At 36.9% G+C, this 24,198-nt stretch overlaps 1 protein-coding gene across 1 annotated transcript; it reads right to left on the bottom strand.

Annotated features, from left to right (window-relative positions):
* Positions 1 to 709: 709 nt before the first annotated feature.
* LOC132271371 (glucosidase 2 subunit beta) lies at positions 710 to 23,673 on the bottom strand. Its single transcript, XM_059772721.1, has 16 exons — positions 23,324 to 23,673; positions 23,071 to 23,190; positions 22,724 to 22,819; positions 21,461 to 21,700; positions 13,506 to 13,747; positions 8,660 to 8,773; positions 8,490 to 8,555; positions 3,995 to 4,313; positions 3,775 to 3,876; positions 3,585 to 3,686; positions 3,419 to 3,476; positions 3,245 to 3,313; positions 2,856 to 2,943; positions 1,533 to 1,594; positions 1,396 to 1,447; positions 710 to 1,310 (listed from the first exon to the last, which is right to left on the bottom strand). The coding sequence occupies exons 1-16, from the start codon at positions 23,427 to 23,429 to the stop codon at positions 1,248 to 1,250; spliced, it is 1,899 nt and encodes a 632-aa protein (XP_059628704.1). The 5' UTR covers positions 23,430 to 23,673; the 3' UTR covers positions 710 to 1,247.
* Positions 23,674 to 24,198: the final 525 nt, after the last annotated feature.

Here is a 24,198-nt window from a genome sequence, read left to right as displayed (position 1 = left end):
AAAGTAAAATAAGTGCTATATTTCCATCATTGACCCTAAATTTTAAAAAGTTTTTCAAAATTAAAAGGACAAATTGATAATTTTTAAAGAAAAAAATACATTAATTGCATATCCTTTTAAAATTTTCTAATACCAAAGATGGACAACTAATATTAAACACACAGAATAATATACAAAATGATTAACATTGTATTGAATTTTATGCTAAACAGGCATTTAATGATGGAGCTGTCTTGTTACCAACTAATTTATCATGGATTCACTAAATATTTTTTTTTTCTTTTTTTTTTTCAAACGCATAAAAAACGTTACAACATTTGCTTCATAGATCTACTAAATACATTTTTTATTTAAATGTGATATTTAATACAAATATATAAGCATGTGACAACCTCTTATGAGTAGACCCGCATGAAAACGTGTACTGAAAGAAACTTATAAACTATTTGTAAATATATATATATATATATATATATATTTTCCCTGCAAGTTACATTTGTGTGAATCACCCAACATGAATAATTCGTTAACAGGCGTTTGGAATTTCGGAATCCATGTACTTGGGCATAACTACTTAAAAGAAAGGATATCATTATAACCTATAAAAAAACAGCTAGCCTAGTGCACAAGACTCCCGTCTGGAAAAATTAAATGTATACAGTCATACCTCCGCAGCGGAGACAAATTTTCCAACATTCCAGAAACTTGCTTCAGAAAACTAAAAAATCTCAATCAAATTGCAATATTGCACAACCCAAACATAGACAAGGGAGAAATATTATTTGTTCGGACCAAAGTTGTAGTCTAGAGGTGTATCTTCTACAACCTTCTTAAGTGGAAGGTCTAGGTTCAAGTCCAGTTGGGGCAAAAAGTGCATAAAATGTTCCGATAATAAATATCATTCTACAAGTTCATTTCAAAGAGAAGAAGATTAACATTATCAAGATCAGTTCTATCGAACACTGTTTTAAGTGATCCCAAGCCTCAACTCACCCCCTCTTCTAATAGTAGCTCTTTTTTCATACCTAAGCCTCACTCAACATTTCAAGAAGAATGTAAACCATTAAATGAAGTGAGCTCCACAACAAAAACATAATTAGCCCAGTCGCTTCATATATTGCTTGCAGTTCATAAATACTACCTGCAACGAGGTCGACTTGAGTTTGATGGTATCTTTCAAAGATGAAACTGATGATTCTTCCGAAGAAAATGAATCAACTAACTCAACTATGTGAACCTAGAACGGCTTAAAGTTCATCGTGACCTTGAGGTTGTTCCCTGCTCATCAAGTCTAATTTGACTTGCAGTTCCTATCACATAACATCATTCACCAATTTAGCAATTCAACCACAGAAGAGAATAGGTCGAAGCAGCAAATTGAATGAGAACAAGTACCTTCAGTCTTTCTTCCAGACAAAGAGCTGGGGTAGATAATAATCCTACATATCTGCCATAACATAATAAAAATTAGATGGCAAGTGAATGCAAGTTGCAGTGTGTGCGTGAGAGAGAGAGAGGGGGGAATTTCTTACTCGCAACGGCTTGGCTCATCTATATCAGTAAGTTCATTGTTCAGCCCACATCTTAACTTGACCTGCATGATTAGGACAGACGAGAAAAATCATGACCTTCAACTAGTATCATTAAGCAAACTCTGTTAATTGCACACATTCTGTCATATCAGACAAATTAGACAATTCAAGATTTTTAAATAATGATCATCACGTAATGGGATTGCAAGGTCCTGAACAAGTTACGACTTACAGACCACCATATATCATTATTAGTAAAACATATAGGTGTAACAGCTTGTAATGGTCATAACAGCCCATAACGGTTTCGCGCCTTGTCGAGACATGAATTTTTAAATCCCATTTTAAGCTCTCTCTTTTTTTTTTGTGATTCTCTTAAAACATCACATCATAATATATACCATCCAAAACAACAAATCTGCAAGATCTGATCTTAGATCCTTAAAAGACTCGTGTTTATAGCTTTAATATTGATTTGCAACTTTTAAACTCATTTTGATGATTCACTTTCTGCTAATAGAGTTTAGAATTAACAATTCCTGCCTCAATCTTGTATTTGAATTTAGTATACAAAAATTAGTTGATGAATATTATTCAGGCGATGCTTTCTCTCCTAGTAGTAAAGGAAAAGCGAAAAATAAGGAATCACATTCCGGCTATACATCTATCTATCCTACTACCTTCCTTCTTGTCCTTACGTGACATCGAGACAATGGTTTTATTTGCACTTCGATATTTTTTCATTTTTAAGTGCATTTATGGACATAAAAGTAGTAAGGAGATCAAATTAGTTTACGTTTTGTCCCGACTGTGACTAACAAACTAATACAGTATAAAATTCATCAAGACGGATTAAAACAAACTTATTTAAAATTATAAATAAAAAAAATTCAAATTTCATGGGATTTTAGGATAAAACATACATATCACTACTATTATGGGATATGTGTGACCAGAAAAAGAGAATAAAAATAAAAATCAAGGCTCCCTGTAGCCTAACAACCAGCACACCTCACGTCCACATCATCGTGATCATTTGAGATTTTAAATCTTGGGTGAACTCAATTAAACTAATCAAAACAAAAAGGAATGAATCTTTTGAAGCAGGGCTAAAGAAAGAGATGCATTGACAATATCGCCGCCAACAGAATCAGTTGACTGGGATAATATTAGTTTGACCATTTCAAGGAAACCCTTAACTGGGAAAAATCTCAATAGATTATATGGCTGCCAGTTGAAAAGGCGAATTTGGAGATATAAGGAATTCCACAATATCACAGTAAACCAATGAATAACCCAACAAATTAAGATGATTGCCAGTACCTTTAAACTTCTGTCAGGCCCATTCCAGCATTTATCACCGTTTGAAAATTGCATTACTTTGTATGAGTCCTCAAATTTCTCCCAGCTCCTATATTCAGAAAACGAAGAGAAGATAATGACTGGAGTAGCCAAAATGAGAAAGTTAGTTACAGCAAAGGACCTGACGCAACAATTAATGCACCCACCACGCTTGGTTGTCACTCAATTGACATCAAATAAAATTGCAAAACACAAGGGGTTCATATGCATTAGGATAGGATTGATAATCTTGTCTCATTTCTAAACATGCACGACAACATAGAACTCTTTTAATTGCTTGTACAGTAATGGCACCCAAGGTCATATCCAACCTGGACCTATAAGAACACTTGAATGAAATAGGTACCTACCCTAACTGAGTTGTACTATAGCCCTCCACCTGGGAAGCTTGTTTGAATGGGCAGATTTTGTAAACATACCTGGAGCAAGACTTTTCGTTGGTCAAAGAAAAACAATGAGAAAACTTGTAGTATCATGAAAGTATAAATTGAGACAAAGTAAGAAGTAAGCGGTAAGTCCGTAACTTGTTTTGCTTGCTCTCGAAACACTTATTGTAGAATGAATAGAACTCCTTCTCTGGTCCTGCATGTAAAGTTCGAGTTCAACCAAGCTAATATTTATATAACCTCCTCGTATGAAAATATATCACACTGAAATATAACCACAAGTAACTTCTTTGAATTAACTTACCAAAATCATGTTTTAACTTTTCAGTTAAACTTGATATTCTTGATTCTATCTTTGACAGCTTTGAACTGGACTCGTCATATTCCTTGCGTACTTGAGCAGCCTCTAAACAAGTCAAATGCAAAAGACAATCCATTTACACAACCATTCAAAGGTTTAAGTGCTGAAAGAAACATAATATTTCAATTAGTACCGGATATATTCACTGGAGTCTTGAACAGATTAACAGCTTGTAGAACGTTCCGCACAGTTTGTTGTATCTTCCCCAACCAAGATGGGATTCTTGTGCTGATATCTGAACATGCAGTTAGGCTAGCTTAATCAGGCAAAAAAACGTAAGTTGTAGCTGCAGAACAAAGCATGACAAACAGATTCAAACTTCCATGCGGGACATTGGAAGAACAGTTGCAAACCTGACAAGTCCCATTCATCATCTGACTCAGATTTGTCTGAAGAACTAGAATCGCGATGACCCTCGTCCCCAAAATCCTCCACCGGGTCTTCTGCGTCTTCATCATATCTTTGACTATCATCCTCCGCTTCTGATTCATAGCTTTCGTATCCGTCATCATGGGCATCTTTTGGTGTCTCTTCATGGTTCTCATTATCACTTGTTACATCACCAACTTCCTTGGTTTGCTGCCCTGTATTTTCTCCTGTCCAACGAGAAGCAACAAGACGACCCAGCTCTTCCTTCGACAAAGATTCAGTATTTTCAGATGCATCTTTTTCCTGAAAAAACCACATAGAGCAACCCATCGTCTCAACATATATATATTTTTCCTTTTTCTGTTATAAGTTATTGCATCAACAAAAGTTGAAGGCAACCATGTGTGACCAACTCAGACAAGGATGCCAAGTAAATAATAGCATGTCATAGTTTAAGATTCCAAAAGAATTGCAAAACTCCAACAGGAATTTTCAAATTCTAAGAGAAATATTCTTTGCAAATGGAAAAAGTATCATGGGTAAATAAGGATCGACCAAATATGGTGAATGTCTTAATTTACAAAAATATCAACAGAGCTCGCTCTATAAATTATGTTTACAGAATTACAATATTTAAGTATAAATACTCTGAATAAGATCAATTTTTTTTTTTTTAAAAATCATGGAGGCGCCCCTATTACCTCTTACAATTCTAGAGATGCAACTTGAGCAGGTTAGGTGGCTTGAGGGATTACACAATGTATGAAATCCAAGTGTGACCCAAACGATCTCCAACCCTTGCTCAAATCTTTGAATTCAGGTTGAGTTTGTGCTGGAAAAAATCAGGTAAATTGTCTAACCTACATATATATTAATAAATAATAATAAAATTTAAAAAATGAAAAAAGATTTATTAAACATTCGACTAGCAAGGGAAAAAACAAGGTATCCACCGTAACCTATTTGTGTTTTGTAGTAATATATATATATATAGTCAGGTTAGAATACGGGGTTGGTTGCCTGATACGCTCAACCTGAATTTAATTGAGTTGATTTTTTAACCCAACCCTGACCTGTGTTTTTGTATTTTTTTTAGATGCTGCACATGCTTCCGAAACCCAAAAAAAAAAAAAAAAAAGGAGGAAGGGGATAATGATTGGGTTCATGGATTATTGTAACGGGTCAGGCGCTTGCCCTCCAACCCAAAGGGTTAAACTATTGGGTAGTATTACGTATCCACCCACATATACCCATTTCACTTCCCATCCAGATCCGATGTGGGTTATCTCTAACATTCTCTCCCACCCGAACTCGCAACGCCCTTGTTGCGATTGGACCACCCTACCTACCCGAGGGTAGACACGAACAACTTCCGGTCGGGCACTTGGCATGACACCGGATCAAAGACTGGATCTGGCTCTGATACCAACTGTAACGGATCGGGAGCTTACCCTCTAACCCAAAAGCTTAAGCTATTGGATAGTGTTGCATACCCACCCGTATGTACCCATTTCACTTCCCATCCAGGTGCGATATGGGACACATCTAACAGGTGCGATATGGGACACATCTAACACCTATCCAAATTGCATTCCAATACAATTCAATTCACTAAATCAATTACTACAATGTCATAAATTCAAATTATAGAATATAATGAACATACTGTATCTCAAGGTAACAAATTATTTTTCATATTAACTTAATAAGAATTATATTTGATTATGAAACAAGGCACAATACGAATATATTTTCAATTCCCACATCCCTCGTACAATTCTCAATATGAATATTAGAAATCCAACTAAGGTGCTGTGCTTAACTGTCGGTCAAATTTCATACTGTGAAATTAAATAACCAAAGAAAATAAAATGATCTAAGGAACAACTAAAGATAAAAGGGGTTGGTGTAATAATAATGATGATAGAAGACGAAGACGCAACAAAAATAATAACAAACTTCTACCTTCCTCAAACTACTCTCTAAAAGAATATTAAAATTCATATTGTGGTGCATAACTATTTATATGTCACTCTGTCTTCACTATACGATCCCGTCATTAACTAGGGGCTGGAATGTATCCGTACCTCTCTTGGAGTAAGAGGGAGTCTGCAGGTGTAAAAAATCTCAAACCGAACACTAAGATTCAATACGAGGATTTGGACACCTGAACACTCAATCAAAGATTGTAGTAATGAAAAAAGAAGAAATTAAAAGCCGAAGAGCAGCTTACAAAATACAAGAATAACAAGATTAGGGAAGAATAAGGGCAAATGGCACTCCGCCTTTCATTTGGGTCTCGCCCCTTTATTTATATCTTTACAAGGAGATTTTCATGGAACGGTTATTGACTGTTTCGAATATGAGCATTAATCCTTCCTGATTCTTTGTGATTTTTATGACAAGTGTTACTTCTAGTTGTGTTGACCAAGACCTTGGGTTGGGCTTGCTGGGCTTTTTTCTTCTGTTCGGGCCGATTTGGTGGTCAGCGTTTTCCTTCTGGGCCTTTAGTTGCTTGGTGGGGTATTGGGCTCTTGACCTAATACATTTTAGCTGGTCCTTTTATTGACATGTGACGTCTTGTGAGTGGTGGGAAAATTTCCCTCCACAGAGTCTTGGAAGGATATTCCTGTCTCCTTAAGAACATCTGGGAAAAAAGGAATAGCAGAATGTTTAAAAGGAAGGAGGGCTGTATTCATAGCTTGAAGAATCTTTTTACTGAATTCCTTCTTTCCTTGCATTTTTGGCTCTTACGGAAAGACTCCCTATTTTTCTCTTTTTTGATATACTTAGAGGACATGCATCATCCTTTAGGTTTAGACCAGCTTCCCTTTTATTACTCTTGTATGTGTCGCATGTAACTGGTTTGCAGCCCCTTCAGCATTTCTTATAAATACTTGTCAAGAATATCACTGTTTGTATTCTTTGAAGTAAATAATAAAAGTGGGGTTGCAGATTACTAGAATATAATAACAGCATTCATCATTGACTATTAACCTATAGGCAGTGAACAAAAAAATAATAACCAAAGAACAATAACTTTGCCGATGTAGAAGATCTTCATGATAAGATTATGAATTGTGAATGTGTAAAATTTCTGAAAAAGCAAAAGGATAATGGCACTTTCAAATTTCTGGAAACCAACAAAAGATTATGCCACCCTGAATTCAAGAATGCCAGAACACATTTTTTTAACATAATCACATGGTTGGCAATGTGAAATCGAGAACATGTTAATATAAACTACTATGTTGGCACAAAGAACATTCTTGCAAGTTTTTGCAAAGGAAAAGAGAGAAGATATTGATTTTGGGGAGATGGTGGAGGCAAAAACTCAAGTATGCCATGTGTTCCTTGTGAAGTGCTTGTAGTACACTATGCAGCTAAGACACACACTCACAGTAAATCACTGTCAGTAGCATGAATGTAGTCAACTTTTGGCATTAATTAATTGTAAGCAAGCACGTTTATCTAAACTTTGAGTCTAATATAGAAGTTAGCACAATTACATTTATTAGCTAGCCAGAAGAAAGGCCTTGCTGACTAAGGTGTTAGAATTGTTATACAGATGTTGTCTTACTACAACAGTTTTCCGCTTTCTTCACAGCTTTTCTCTTTCCCTAACAATCTCCATAAAGTTCGACGCCTCAATTGAGCTTTTATGGAGAAGATATTTTGATTTATGTCAAAAACAAAAACCAAGTGAAATTAGTGAATTTTGCCACTCAACAATTTCAAGAACCACAGGCTAATTTGTTTGTTTAGGATTCAACCATCACATGTCAAATTGATAATTCTTCTCCTTGCAATCTCATTTCAGAAAAAAAGACAAACAAATTTCATTCACAGAAACCACTGTGGATAATGACTCTTTTTTCTAATTTTCATATGATTCATTTCATTTGGTAAACACAGTATGAATAATGTGACATTACTTCAGAAATAACAAGGGTAAGGTTTAAACTTCGGTGAGCACCCAAATGCTGCTGAGGCACATTGAGCCACGTACGATTATCACCTGCCCACAACCTGATGCAGTACGAGGCCCAACAGCAAGTACTGTTTCAGGTGTTCTCGAGGTGATGCATGACTGCATTGAAATTACGACACCCACTAAATGCACTAACCATCTTTGGTCCATAGAACCAGCTCATGTGCAATATTCTCTAAATTTTCTTTCTAGTTTCAACTTATGTTTTGAGGATCATAAAAAAGTTGTCAAACAAACTTAGGTGGAAAGATTACCTTTCAGAATTCTACCACAAGGCGTATTATCATTAAAGTGATCAAATGACACAGTGACAACAGAATGGAACTATGCAGAGAAATAAAGTAACTAGTTTAAAAACATTCTCAAAAGGCAGAACTGTACCACAGGTCAATTCGACCAATAAAGTGATCGAATAACACCATGAGTCAAACAGAATACAGCTACGTAGAAAAACGAAGTACCAATTTAATGGAATAATCAGGAGGTACCTCAATTCCAGTGTCAACACCAGTTTCATATGCAACAGGAGACTCTTCCTCTTTCTTTGCAGCTTGCTGTATCATGATAGAAATATGGATCCAAAAACATGTCAAGATCTAATGTCTAAGGTAAGGAAATGACCAGTTCAGTGAATGTTGTTACTGGAAGAAAAACATACATTGCCAGAATCCTCATTTCCCTGTTCCACTCCATTCTTTGGAGTGAGTTCATTTTCAGAAGTATCAATGTGCGCAGTTTCACCTACTGAATTTCCGTCTTCTTGTGCCACGTCCTATCAGAAGGCTGTAAATGAGAGAACTGAAAAAGGGGCAAGTATTTGCAATACAACAGGATAGAGGTTATAGTATTGAGTGGTCACAGTAACATAGGCATTACAGGTATTTAGGAATGCATCTAGTCATTGACACATTTGTTGAAGAGTAATAAGCAGAAAGGCGTTAAATTCGTAACAATCATCCTCACAAACGCCAAATGTTCACATAGAAAGAAACACTATTACACGGAACATTTCATAGAATGTGATGAAGTTAATAAGTTACACAACAAGAGTGTCTACTCTCATCTAAAGGCAACAGAGTGACAAATAGAATGTGAAAATTAATAGATTCGGATTTCACTTCATTCAAAATGAGAAATTGCAACCATCATGTTAATTCTATAATAGTTTAAAGTACATTCCTTTTTTTTTAAGTAACATTTATTAAAACAAAATCAACAGTCCTGATTCTCAACCTTTATAAGAAAAAGGCCTTATAAACTCCCACCATCAAGGTTAAAAAATCATTGCTTTATTTCTACATAAAGTAGGCTCTTGATTCAAATTAATGAGGTTGTGTAATGTTGGAAAACTAATGATAAACATGCTGCAATTCAAGTGGACTGCATCACCTTTTGCCTCAAGTCTTATGCCACAACTATCTAGGAGCAAAACACATCCCCGTACACTTTTAAGGATGCAGAGATACCAATCTTAAAACTTAAGAAATTGACGCAGAACTGTTTACAAGCCTGGGCCTAAGATCTTAAAATCGGGAGTTGAACTATTTACAGGCCTGGACGAGGATATGCCCATCTTAAAATCAGGATACCATTTCTAAATTCAAGGCCAACATAATTTAATAAATATATATATCACACACTTGTTGATGTAGGACATAAGCAGCCTCAAATAGTTGAAAACAAATAAGAGTTTGGGCTGGAAATTCAGATAAACAAAGCTATGGTTCAAGATGTGTTAGTAGAGAAGAAGGTTGGAATCACACAAAGGGGTTTAGGCATTACACCTAGGGAGGCCGGCCTGAAACCCTCATATCTTATGAATCACTCACCAAGAAATTTCATAAGATATTTTATTCATGCCTTCACTCTCCCACCAATTTGGCATATTATCCTTTTATAATAGGGTCAAATGCAGAAAACACCCCTTATGTATATTCCATGTTGCACTTTCACCCCTATTTGAAAAAGTGTGCTAACCCCTTTATTCTTTCAACATTGTGCGGAAACACCCCTCAAATAGAAATCTGACATAAAGTAATGTTGTAATGCCCGTTTTTCCGAAAATGCCCAAGAGGGTTAGTATGCTAATAATCTCATAGTATAGGGGTGTTATGTGCACATTTAACCTACTTTTAAGGATTTTTCTCTCAACTTTCCAAAAAAAATAATAAAAAATTTCTTTCTATATATTTCCCCTAACAATTTATTATCTCTCTTTGAGTCGAGAGTTAAACATTTCCTAGGACTTAATGCCACTCATAAATTAGAAATTTCTAATATATGTATTTATTTTACTTGTCAGATAGAGATTAAAAAAAAAAAAAACATCTCAAAAAAATTATTTATTCTCACAGTTGTCGAGTTAATGGAGATTATATCACATGGAATGAAAACCTAAGTTTTTTTTTTTTATAATTATAAAAAAGAAAAAAATATTCCCAATAAAAATTTAACATGTTTATCATTTTTCATTAAATATATAATAAAAAAATTAAATTAAAGATACTTATTCATTATATATATATATATATATATATATATATATATATATATATATATATATATTTGATAAGTATATATATATAATTGTTTACATAGCAAAAAATGGGTGTTCAAATTCAAAACAACAATAATTTTTAGGATAAAGTGTAGAAAACACTCCTATAGTATGCTTAGAGTACGAATCACACCCCTCATATACTAAACGATGTCGTTTCGCTTTGTGTCAATTTTCGTCATTTCACAAAATATGTATGTTTAAATAATATGTAAAATGTGTATATAAGGGCAATTTGGGTAAACTCTACCTTAAATTTGCCAGAAGGAACCTATTTGCCCAAATTGAAACTTTAGGGGTATTTTTTGCACGTGATGAGTGTGATACGCACTGTAAGCATACTAAGGGTGTATTCTGCACTTGACCCTTTATAATAATTCATGACCCTTGGATTTCCCCATAATTCAGGTAATCAATAGGTTGACTCTAAGCATAATAAAAGTAACAAAAACTTGACTCGTGCAATTTACCATAATATGCAATTTATCATAACCATGCAATTTCACCATAATTGATGCAATTTACCATAACTATGTAATTTGACCAAACCCCCTAATTATGCAAGACTCCTAGTGGACGCCACTTCATCTAACATGTGCCAAATTAAGGCTTGAGCCTTAGAACCCTCTTTCCCACGCCTTTTATACACTTTAACAGGTTGCTGCCACTGTTCTCTATCACTTGTTCACAGGTAAGTTGGGCTTCAGCCAGATTGTGATTCATCATTCTTCTAACAATAGATTTTTTCAAAGGTTGGCGTCTTACCACCCAAATTGTAGAGATCGAATTTTTCTATCCAAACATTTCTAAATTGCTTCTCTATTCCCATTTAGTGAACAATATTGTTTTGGGCATATTTTTCTAATTGTTAGTGATAGAAATAAAACCCTCAACCGCAACCTCACTTCTAGATGTCATGCCAATGCTTCTTCATGATTCTATAACTTTGGAAGGACATGTTTACCGGGTTTATCAAATTGATAGTGATGCTTTTGTTTCTCGTTGGCAAGGATCAGGGCCGTTAAAAAAAGTTCATTTACAAGGCTCAAATGATAATCTCACTGACAAGGGTATCTGATACATTTTGTTTCAGAGAGGAGGTATCCATAAGAGGGATGCAAGATAAAGACTTGTATGCGTATTTTTATTTCTATTCTTTTCCCCTGCTCAAATAAGAAAATTGGGTGACAGGTGAGCAACCTTTACAAAGAAGGAACACTTCATTTGTACAAGCCATACAAAAATAAAAGTTTTAAAATGCAACAGGGGACAGACTCTACAAAATTAACGAAACAATTTTTTTTCCGTGTGTTATTCTACACTACAAAATAATTACTCATTTTATGCATTTAATTTAATTTAATATTCTCAAAGGTTATTGTATTACATTCCTTCCAAACATTCCAGATGAAGCTAAGAGAGAGGCTTTCCATATTGTCATCTTATGACCAACCCATCCATCCGTTGACCATAAAAACATGCCACAATTAAATATGGAAGAAACTAACAAACCCTAGTTAAGGACAGATGAGATATGGTCCTTGGTGCTTCAAAAGCTAGATTAAGCTAAACTATGATGGCTTTTCTATTGGTAATTCCGGAGAACTAGGAATTAGAAGAATCATAAGGGATCACAAAGAGGATACCGTATCCTCTGGTAATATATCAATTGGTTTTCAAGCTCTTCTGATGGTATCATGGAAGCATCTACCCCAGGAATAGCATTAATGTTTGACTAATGGTAATTCTAACATGTCCGTGGGTCGGGTTAGATATTAGTCTACTGCCATGTGCCAATACAATAACCTAATGAGAGAGAGTTTTGACAAGTCTTTAACCTTAGATGCAGTAGATGAATACCTAAATCTATCCACAAGAAAGCAAAGTTACAAACTAAACAAGGGGCATCTTCATTAGGTCCTATAAGGGGTCATTTAAATTCTTTCTAAAGCTTGTTTATGGTTTTAGTGGATGTTGGATTTGTTTAGCATTTGATTATAGAACTTCTCAAATTTTGTCTTAGTGGGGATTTGCCTCTTCTTAGAAAGATTTATCATTTCTTGCATTATTAAAAGAAAAAGTCTTATTTTTCTTTTTATAAAAAATTATAGTGTATTACTATACATACATATATATATAATATTAAAACATTTTAATATTATCTATATGGATTCTAAGTGATGTAGGAAAAGCAACCAAGGTAGATCAGCCCAAGTGGGACGCCAGGCAAACCCAAAGGAAGTGGGACGTGGCAGTAGATTAATAGTTTCCTGAGATATTCCTCAATAAGTAAAGCAAGGCCATAGGGGTTTTGGGAAATGGAGGTGTCTTAATGATGCCCAGCTTTGGTTGGTGCACTGGTTGGTGAATTGGTCGATTAACCCTGTCTGATGAAATCTAGCCTCCTTCATATAGTGGCGGAGGATTGGGTAACTCATAGGTAAGGGCTGTCAGGTATGGTGAGGATTCAAAGGTCCACGTGTAGACTATGCCAAACGAGCCATCATTACATACAGGTAATAGTGGTGACACATTTAATGACTTAAATGTAATTCAGACATCGTCGACCGACACATTTAACGTATCGAGACCGAAGAGAGACGGGGGAAGATAGGAGGGCTTAGATCATGGGGAAATGTGACAATGTGTAGCTTTCTCGAGGAACTAAAGGCCTCCCTCTTCCTCAGAAACTGGTTAGGAAGTGTCCACGAAGAGTGGGTCCTTCTCATATCTTGACATTTGGCAGAAATGGCAAGCATGAGAGGAACATCCAATCCAATGATGAATGTCATAAAAAGACGAATTGTAGAAAGAGTTACTGTCTCATATCTTGTACAATTTGATCCTGCCACATATCGCTTTTGAAGATGTACATAAAAATTTGTTTGCATAAATATGTACGTGTTGCTAAATTTAAGCATCAATACTAAACAAGAATCAGACCAACCTGATGTGAAAGAGATTTCTCCAGTTGTTCAATTTTGTCATCATTTGTACGTTCTGTTAATTTTCCTTCTTGACTGTCAGCTTCACCCACAGATTTAGTTTTATCTAAATTAGCTTCGTCAGCTTCCTCTTTTCCCTTCTCTTCTTTTTCTTTCCTTTCTGCAGCTTCTTTTTTCTCCTTCTCTTCTTTTTCTTTCTGCAAGCGTTCTTTCTCCTCTGCTTTCTCTATCTGTTCCTTGCGCTCTACATGGTAGGCGAAGCAAAAAGACAGTCAATTAAAGTAAGCTTTGTATTACAAGACCAACCATTTAACTGTTGTCCCTTAATTCTACATATCAATAGTTGCAAGTACTATAATAACTGTAACGGAATTAGCCAAGAGAATTATTTTGATTTTTCTACAGTATCAAGAACTGTATATTCCAAAACATTTTTTTTTTAACCTTCATAAGAGATGATAAGCAATTTTGACCATTTGTTGTGTAGGCAATTTAATAAATAGCATTTCTATCTATATGTATGGTCTTGGATCATCAATAACGATTTTTCTTTAGAATTGTTTTACTAATTGATCCACTTACTTCTACTATGTTATCTAAATACTAATTACTAGTGTTGGAATTATGGTTCACATTTATAGTGAAATTATATGTCTCAAGATCAAGGAAATTTGGGAATTAGTTGCAATGCGTTTGTATTTATTAATAGGAATTTGGTACACACGACCTGTTGTGTTTATATAGGATCTGTTTATGGATTAACCAATAAGATTTTGACGCTTCATCATGTTATCATTTTAATGAAGATAGCCAATAAGAATTTCTGCACTTTTTCTTTGTAAAGTAATACACATGCACTCAATGTCCCAATTGGATTTTGGGACTTTAATCCTGCACCTCCCTCTTGGGGATAGTTGGAAATATCAGTCAAGTTAATAGCAGCTTTGATATTTCTAACTTTTTAAAAATAAAAAATGAATACAGTAGCTAAAAAAGGAGAAGAAAATCTTGCCGATGTTGGGCCATTAAATTATGATAATCTGGGGAAAGAGAAAATGTGAGACTTTGAAAATAGACAAACTTTTATACCAGAAGAAAAAAAAAAAGGTAATACAGTTTAATGTTGCATGCAGGTATACTAAAAAAGTGTATCTAATCTAATGCTGGAGGGGTGGAGGGTAAATGAAAAATAAAACACGGAATTATGTAAAATCTTACAAAAAAAATAAGAATTAGTGTAAAACTCCATTTATTTAATTTGATACATTGACAATCTATCACTTGGGAAATTTCTAACAGTGGTACCCTTATCTTGTATTCTTGTGCAGTTTCACCTATTCATGGCACCCTAACTGATGCAGTTCCACATTTTCCTTATTAAACCATCTAATTCTAACCATGTTGCTGCCATCATCCTTCACTAATTATTAACCCTCACTGGCGAGTGAGGGTTCTGATTCCCGCACCATTAGCCAAACATCTTAGAAAGTCGTGATTTCAGTTTCTGTTCTCAACACCAAGCCCAGCCAACCTATTTCTACAGAACTTAGCAACCCGCAGTGTCGTCATTTTAAAGACACCTCTGCAACTTTATGGAACTCGCCGGAGAAGAGGAGATGGATGAATCTCTCTGCTGCCGAGGCTGGTGTAAGATCTGTCGAGAAGGTTTTTCGTCATTCTCAGTGCTGCACCGGCATATCAACATCATCCTTTTCTGATACTGCACTGCCGAAGGGAAGAATTTCCAGATTTCCGTCTCGGGATTCTCATAGAAATCGTAATGGATTTAGATGGTCTAGAAAAGAAAAGCAGAAGTGAACTTCTACTAACTCAGGTACGTCCTCAGTTTCACACCCTCGGAGCTCCTTTACTGCTCCATCTTCTTCTTCTACCCCTTCTTGTGAGGTGCTAAGGAGTGATGTAGTTGTGACGGCAATGGAGAAGAGGGGTGGGCTACCTGTTACGCATTCTGGACCTGAAGTTGTGCATGGGTTGAATACGGAAGAAAAGGAAGTTTGCGAGTCTGTTATTTCAGGGCAAATGGACCTAGCTGGCTGTGCAGTCAAGGACTTGTCTGAGGGGGTTACGGTCTGTATGGGGAGAGACTTGCATTTTCAGTTGTCCAATGATGAGGATGTGGCTCTGTTCAAAGAGCTTCGATTACGTGTAGCTTTGAAAGGCCTTAACTGCTTGCCATTTGCAGGGGCTGAGGAGAACGAGCCTATCAGATTCGTTGGAATGGGCGACTTCACTACAGAATCAGATACTACGTATGAGAATGGAAGAGCTATTGAAGAGGAGATGGATGACTTGGGGTCTATCCAACTGGTTTGCTCTAATGAGCTTGTCCCTTGGCTGGAGAATGATTCTGATATATTAGTGGAGGAACCACTGGCTGTTGTGTGACCTGACTGTTAAGAAGAGGCTGCTGATATGGGAAAGGATTGGGTAGTTGATAATATTGGAGTCACTAGTGAGCTGCTGGGAGTCTCATCAGAGGGTAATGACGACCAGACATTATCCATCCTTCAAGCAATTGTGGAAGGAAGGGAGGTCGCAGTGACTAGTGAAGTCATGAACACGAGGCCCTTATCGTCCTGGAAAGGGGCACAGGAGGTTAAGAACCTCATCTCTTTTGTCAATTATGAAGGGAAGAGGGGTGGTGAAGGAAAGGGGAACGACCAGAAGTAAGAGTTTAAGGAAGGGAGGAGGGGAGATAATTTTATCTGGTTTTTAATGAAGCTACGAATCATTACATAGAATGTTCGTGGTCTCAACAACCCGAACAAGAGGAGGGTGGTAAAGGTAACTTTAAGGAAAGGGGGGCCCAGGTTGTTTGTTTGCAAGAAACCAAGTTGGCATCCATTTTTGACGGGGTGGTAAGGAGTTTGTGGGGAGGAAGGTTTGTGGAACGGGAGGCCTTGAATGCCATAGGTACTTCGGGTGGGATCTTAGTCATATGGGATAGTAGATGGTTGTCAAGAATGGACGTGTGGATGGGGAGATTTTCTGTGTCTTGTGAGTTTAAGATGGAAGAGGACAATTTCAAATCGGTTTTTTCTGGAGTATATGGACCGATTGTTGATAATGAGCGAACTATTTTTTGGGAGGAGCTCTGCTATGTTCAAGGATTCTGGTCTCTCCCTTGGTGTTTGGGTGGGGACTTCAATTCTATCAGGTCCCCATCAGAAAGTTCTACGGGGAAGGAGGTCCTCAAATTTGGATTAGTTTTTTGATTTTATTGATAAGTATTTTCTTGTTGATTTACCAATGGAAGGTGCAGCCTATACCTGGTCAAATGGCAAGGATCTAATCACTCTTTCAAGACTGGACAGATTTCTAATTTCTGGGGAGTGGGAAGAGAAATTCCCGGATGTCGTTCAGGCGGTTTTAGTAAGGGTCACTTCTGATCATGTTCCTTTGGTTTTGGATTGTGGAGGTTTGTGTTTTCGAAGATCCCCATTTTGATTTGAGAATATGTGGTTGAGAGCGAAGGACTTCCAAAGGAAAGTTAGATCTTGGTGGGAGGGAGTAATAGTTTCAGGTTCGCCCAGCTTCACGTTAACAACGAAGTTAAGGGCTCTCAAATTCGATCTTAAGCAGTGGAACAATGATGTTTTTGGGAATCTGGAATGGAGGAAGAATAGAGTTCTTGCTGAATTTTCCGAGATTGATTGTCTTGAGGAGGCGGGAGGGGATGTGGAGTCTTTACGTTCTAGGAGAGCTTCCTGTTAGGCTGTTCTTGCTGAGATTGCTTGTATGGAGGAGATTTCGTGGCGACAAAAATCCCGAACTCTTTGGCTAAAAGAAGGAGATCGTAACACAAAATTCTTTCACAGACTAGCTAAGGCTCACAGAAGGAGTAATCATATAGGACGAATTCGGGTGGAAGATGTGGAATTGTGGAGGGAGGAAGAGGTGCGTAATGGGATCGTTTCTTTTTATCAGAAGCTTTACACCGAGCCATTAGCTTGGAGACCCAAACTTAACGGTCTCCTTTTTTAGGCTATTTTTTAGTTGGATAGAGATGGGCTTGAGAGTCCTTTTACTGAAGATGAAGTTTTGAAGGCTTTGTCAAGTTGTAATGGGGACAAAGCTCCAGGGCCTGATGGGTTTACTGTGCGTTTTCTGTTGGAAAGTTGGGCGGTAGTGAGAAATGAGGTGATGGGTATACTTCAGAAGTTTCATTCTACTGGTGTCTTTTAGAAGTCGCTAAATGCTTCATTTATTGGCATTATTGCCCTTATTCCTAAGAAGGGAGGCGCTTCTGACATTAAGGATTTTCATCCAATTAGCTTAGTGGGCTGTATTTACAAACTCATAGCGAAGGTGCTTGCTCTAAAGATGAGGGAAGTAATAGATGGGATTATCTCGGATTCCCAGAATGCTTTTGTTGGAGGTCAGCAAATTCTTGATTCAGTTCTTATTGCAAGCGAATGTGTGGACTCCAAATTGTGTAGTAGTGTTCCTGGAGTATTATGCAAACTTGATATTGAGAAAGCGTATGATCATGTGAACTGGAACTTCCTACTTTATTTGTTACAAAGAATAGGGTTTGGGAGCAGATGGAGGAAGTGGATTGAGACGTGTTTCGTCTGTCAAGTTTTCAATTCTTGTGAATGGATCTCCCGCTAGCTTTTTTGGGTGTACTCGGGGTTTAAGACAAGGTGATCCTTTGTCGTCTTTCCTTTTTCTAATTGTTATGGAGGGCTTAAGCAGACTTATGCACAGGGCAGAGGATATTAGTCTTATTAAGGGCTTCAGGGTGGGTAGAGATCTAGTCCATCAGGTGGAGATCTCCCATTTACTTTTTGCAGACATTAACCTGGTTTTTTGTGATGCTGATGTGTCTCAACTTCGATATTTGAGGTGCATCCTGGCTTGTTTTCAGGCGGTTTCTGGGCTAAAGGTAAACATGGCTAAGAGTGTGCTTGTCCCGGTAGGGAATGTTTAGGAAATTTCTTCTTTAGCTGCGTGCTGGGTGAGCTCTTTTCCTATTCCTTATTTGGGTTTGCCCTTAGGGGTCTCTTCAAAGAGAGTGGGGAGTTGGGATTCAGTGATTGACAGGCATGCGACGAGATTGGCAGGATGGAACAAGCAATACTTGCCTAAGGGGGGTAAAGTTACTCTTATTAAGAGTACTTTATCGAGCCTCCCCACTTATGTTCTATCTATGTTCCAAATTCCATGCTCCGTTGCTAATAGGATTGAAAAAATTCAAAGGGATTTCCTATGGGGCGGAAGGGGTGACGAGTTTAAGTATCACTTTGTCAGATGGGAGCAAGTTTGCAAGCCCGTGAAGTTGGGTGGTCTTGGTATTAGACGATTGGTTCCTTTTAATCAAGCTCTCCTGGGTAAATGGTTGTTGAGATTCGGGAGGGAAAGACATCATCCTTGGCGAAGATTAGTCTCATGTCGGATTGGGGAAGAGGTTAGCGGCTGGCTGGTCTACCCGTCCGGTTTCTCTTGTGGGAGGAGTCGGGGTGTGGAAATCCATTCAAAAGGGATGGGATGTTTTTCCAGCTCATATTAGATTCAAAGTTCATGATGGCAGCCACGTTCATTTTTGGGAAGACCTTTGGTGTGGTGAACAGCCATTATCTCGCACATTTCCTAGATTATATAGTATTGCAGTTGATAAACACGCCTACGTAGCTAACTGTTATCGGCTTGATAGTAGTGGGATTACGTGGGATATGCATTTTCGGCGTTCATTTCAGGATTGGGAGTTGAACGAGGTATGTGTTTTTCCGGATCAATTGTATCGGCAAAAGGGAGTTAGCAGAGGTCACGATGATTTGATATGGGTTCCCTCTTCCCACGGTCGTTTCGAAGCAAGATCTTTGTTCTTATGTCTGTCTTATTTTGATAACCGTGACTTCCCGTGGAAGACCATTTGGCGTTCCATGGCTCCAACTAGGGTGGCTTTCTTTATATGGACCGTTGTATGGAATAAAATACTGACGATTGATAATTTGAGGAAGAGGGGCAATTGTTTTGTTAATTGGTGTTGCCTATCCAAGAAAGACGGGGAATCAGTTAATCACCTCCTTATGCATTGCCCTGTGGCACACGACTGTTAGAATCTTATTCTTGGCTTGTTCGGCATGCGTTGGGTAATGCCACGTTCTACTAAGAATTTGATTCATGTTTGGAGAGGATGTCGTGTGAGAAAGGATATACGCGATTACTGGAGAATTGTCCCATATTGCGTTTGGTGGTGCATCTGGAAGGAGAGAAATAATAGAATGTTCGAAGGGAAGGAGTCGTCTACAGCAACGCTGAAACTTTATATTCTTCGTTCTTTCTTCAATTATGTAAAAAGGAGTTCTTGCTCCTTTTCTGATGATTTAATTATTTTCTTGGATTCTTTGGGGCCTTAGCCCTGGTTCCACTATTGTATAAGGGACGCGTTCCCCTTTTAAACGCCTTTTTATTTCATTATTACTTACCAAAAAAAAAAAAGATGACCAACCCTACACTGACTAGGTTGCTTAAATAGAACCCATAAAGCTAAAAATTAACCAAATATTCACTAGAGAACTCCAAAAAATGGGCAAACTAAGAGCTTCTTGGTTGAGAAAAAGAACATCGATCTAGTTCATTATAATCAAGACTCAAGATTAGATGAATATTGGAAAAAGAAACCATGAAAGTAAGACCTAACTAGAGTAGTCGAGAAAAAATTTGATCTTTGACAACATTCCAAAACTCAAACTCTAGTACAATCTCTTCTGTGTTTCTTTCCTCCCAAATAAACCTAGAAGAGGCCAAACATCATACAGTGCATAAGAAGAATCTTTTTTTCCACCAGAACTATGGAAAAAAGATAGCCGTGAAAAACACCAATGCCTCAAACCAGCACCAGACTAATACCAGTTGCACCACAAAAAGGAATTCCCAAATAGGAACTACGTAAAAGAAAAGGAAAAACACCAAAACAGTCAAGAGTAGACTATGTAAGAGTTTTTATACCCCAACCCAACCGATAGAGCGGGGGGGGGGGGGGGGGGGGGGGGGGGGGGGTGTTGTGGTTTGAATGGAAACTAAGTTAAATGTTATCTGATGACATAACAATGTAATCTTTCAAGGTAGCAACATGTTTAAAGCTTTTCAAACAAAAAAAGGCCTTAAAAAAAAAACGAAAAAAGAAGAAGAAGAAGCTCTATTTGTTATCAGCACTCATATTCGAACACCATCCCGAAAGATTTTAGCCTAATCGAATTTAGGATACTGGAATTTTTTTATGTATAAATTTACTTTTAAATACCACAACTCCATCATAACTTTAAACTTCCGCAACAAGAAGAACATTCAGCCTCAAAGGCGGAAGAGGTAAACTGCAATGTTTCAAGCTTACATGGATATTGACCCCATCCAAAAAGGATTACAGTATGAGACAATTAGATAAGTGGCGAAAGGGAAGGGCTTTCTAAATGACTGCAAGGAAACAGCGTTTCAAAATCCTAGTTTAAAAGAAAATTGAATTTTTAAAGGAAGTTCCTTGAAACCTCACAACTCAGGGAGATCATCTGGCAAATTCACCTGCTCCAATCTCTAAGACGATTCACTTTTCCAGTAAGAACTGAGGTTCTTGTACAGCACTTAGTTGACCAGTTACAAGAAAGTTTAGATTCCTCAGGTAGATGTGCCTTAGACATGCATGTATTTACCGAATGGGAATTGATATATGGTTCCACAAATCGGGCATTAAGGGCAACTACATTTGATGATGATTAAGTGTCATCTCTCTTGGGTAGTTCCCCCCTCTATTAGTTTAGGTATTCATTCAATTGCACTTTCAGATTTTCCATCCTTACCGAGCAGCGAGCACAGGTTCTGTAAACTTTATTGAATTTGGAATTAACTAGTGCATATTAAAGTAGAAAAGGTACACGCAATCCCAGACAGTGGATAATAGGGAACTGAATTGATATATATATACATATATATATACCCTTAAGCTGTTGAACAAGCCCTTTAAGTACTTTCTCCTCATTTTTCAACTTTGACAATTCTGATTCATCTTTGGCTACCGCTAGTTTTGCTTTTTCAACTTCCTGCTTTCGCAAAGTGACCCCTTCCTGAAATGTTGCAATCTTTTTCTTCAACTTATCTCTAGCAACTTTTCCAGCCTCCCAGCAAGTATTTGGGCATTTCACTTTACCATCATACTCATCACTCCCATCACAGCAATCTGCTCAACATGGACGGTTCAAAATTAATTACTATTAGTTACTTCTGGATAAAAATATAAAAACAAACGAACAAAATGTAACACATAAATAAACGTGTTTTACTATCAAGTATCAAGACCACGAGTCACAAGTCGAAGGATTAAAACAATATAAAACCAGATCATGGACCTAATGTGACCACATGCAATGTCATGTTGACAATCCTATTTCAGGCACAGTTGTTCATATACCGTAGACATCTATCTACTTCTCGAGTCGAGTCATTATTATACTAACAATCAATCATGAAATAACTTGAACAAAGGGTGCATGACAGCAGCATCTTGATAATTCATATAGATCAAAAGTCTCGAGTCCAACGGATGCAAAAGAGTGCTCATGGTGAGAATGCACTCTTGATAGATTTTTCCATTCATAAATTACATAAAATCTTGGAACCTATGTTACACGGACTTGGGCAAATGCATTGGGTGTAGCTGTATGACCTACAAATCCTGAAAACCAAGTACACTGGGGCAAAGCACACGAGGACGCAGATAAATATTCATTTTTTAAATGAGTAAACTGATGTTTTAACTAACACAAATTACAAGTGTTCAACATGAGCAAATTTACTTGTGGGACACGGTTACTTCAGATATATTTAAAAGAAGTCCATGTAACATAGTCTGTAATCAAAAGAAGGGGAGGGAAAACAGCAGTAAATAGTCCTTTCTCATTCTCCCTGAACTTACAACGACCAAAGTGACTCTTCACCAATTTGGGCCATAATGTTAATAAAGGAGCCGCCAGATGAGCAGACCAGTTTAAATTCATTTTCAAGGTCATACGTAACGGCAATTGAAAAATCCCATTTGATATTCAGATACACCAGCAAAAAAATAGGAAGCCGAATTATATACATTCTCAATGTTATTTTCTTCAGCAGGTTGTATCAATACATATCAGCTAAATTTATCAAAGAAAAACAGCACACAAAAGAATGCAAGTTAGAGAAACTGCAAGCAAAAGGGGATTCTTACCACAGATACCATCATTGACCTTAGAAGAATATATTTCAACTGGAGCATGCCCTGCATTCTGACAATAGAATCTCCCATTAGGGCACGCGGATGTTCCTGCAAAACAACAACAGTATCTTGTCAACGTATATGGACTCCATTTCTAGCATAACAACCAAACAAACAGTATGCCAAGATACGAAATTTCCCCTATTAACGCACACGAAACAGTTACAAGTCCCCAAACCCACTAGTCTTTATGACTAAAAAATTATACAAATACACACATATTTATCAATTACAGGGTAAAATTATTATGCATATAACGGCTCATCATTTTATGTGTTTGTGTGTGAGAGAGAGTAGACCTGGTTCATCGGTGCCATCGGGGCAGTCACAGAAATCGTCATTGAGCTGAGCCGGGGTGAATTTCTTGGATCCGTCCCTGCATTTGATGTACCCAGATATTGTTCTGTAATAATTTTGATCTGGGGTCATCCATGTAACATATCAATTAATATCAGATACTATATGCATATATATGTGTCTGTATGTATGTATATATATATATATATATATATATTTCGCTGGAAGATTGTAGTTAAAGAGGAAAAGATGAACCTTTCGGAGGAATTCCGAGAGTTTCTTTGGACGGAACAGAGACGGATTTGTCAATTGAAGCAAAACAGAATACAAAAGCTAAGAAGATGATGTCTTGTATCTTCATCTTCAACCCCAATATTGCAAGAGAAATTGATTGAAATCGAAACTATATATTCATGAATCACAGTGGTAAACGAAATGTAAATCGAATCGAATCGAAACCAAATCGGCTATACTTTGATCAATCAAAGCTCTTCGCAGACAGATTTACAGTTGAAATGCTTGTAAATCGAGTCGGAGAGAGAAGCGGAGTGGTTTTCTCTAGGAGTGCGTGAACTCTGAAGTGTCTTGTTCTTCCGCATAATAAAAATACGAGGCTGTTTGGATGGGTACGAACCAGTACTGCGTGAAGCATTCGGCGTCGTTTCAATACCTACTCAGAAGCTTGTCTCCTTTTCGAATATATTTTAATTTGAAAATTCTCTTGCCAGAGGAAGCACTTTTTTAGTAGAAGAGATTTTGGTTAAAGTAAAATTATTAGATAAAGTAAAAAATTGGAGGTTTTATTTTTTTAATTTATAGAAAGTGTCTTTTATGAAAAAGAATATTTATAAAAAGTAGTTTACATATGTTACCTAAGGCTATTTCATCTTTGAGAGATAATACTATTAAGTAATTATGTATAAATATAGGAATAATGTTCGTTTTAGGCAGCAGAAGAAGTAACTTCCTTTTTATGACGCTGAAATTATATATATAGTTTTGGTGATTTTATCGCTCTTTTGTCTTATTTGTTGTGGCACATCTGATTGTTCTTGAATGCTATTTGCTTCGGGTAATGATTTTTTAAATTTTAATTTAATCAGCTATTTCTTCAGTTTTTCAAAGGTTAT

The sequence above is a fragment of the Cornus florida genome, unplaced genomic scaffold (genome assembly GCF_030987335.1).
Source record: "Cornus florida cultivar Cherokee Brave unplaced genomic scaffold, ASM3098733v1 CherokeeBrave_3.0.0_Hap2_Chr08, whole genome shotgun sequence".
NCBI lineage: Eukaryota > Viridiplantae > Streptophyta > Magnoliopsida > Cornales > Cornaceae > Cornus > Cornus florida.
This window is presented reverse-complemented; position numbering and strand designations above follow the sequence as displayed.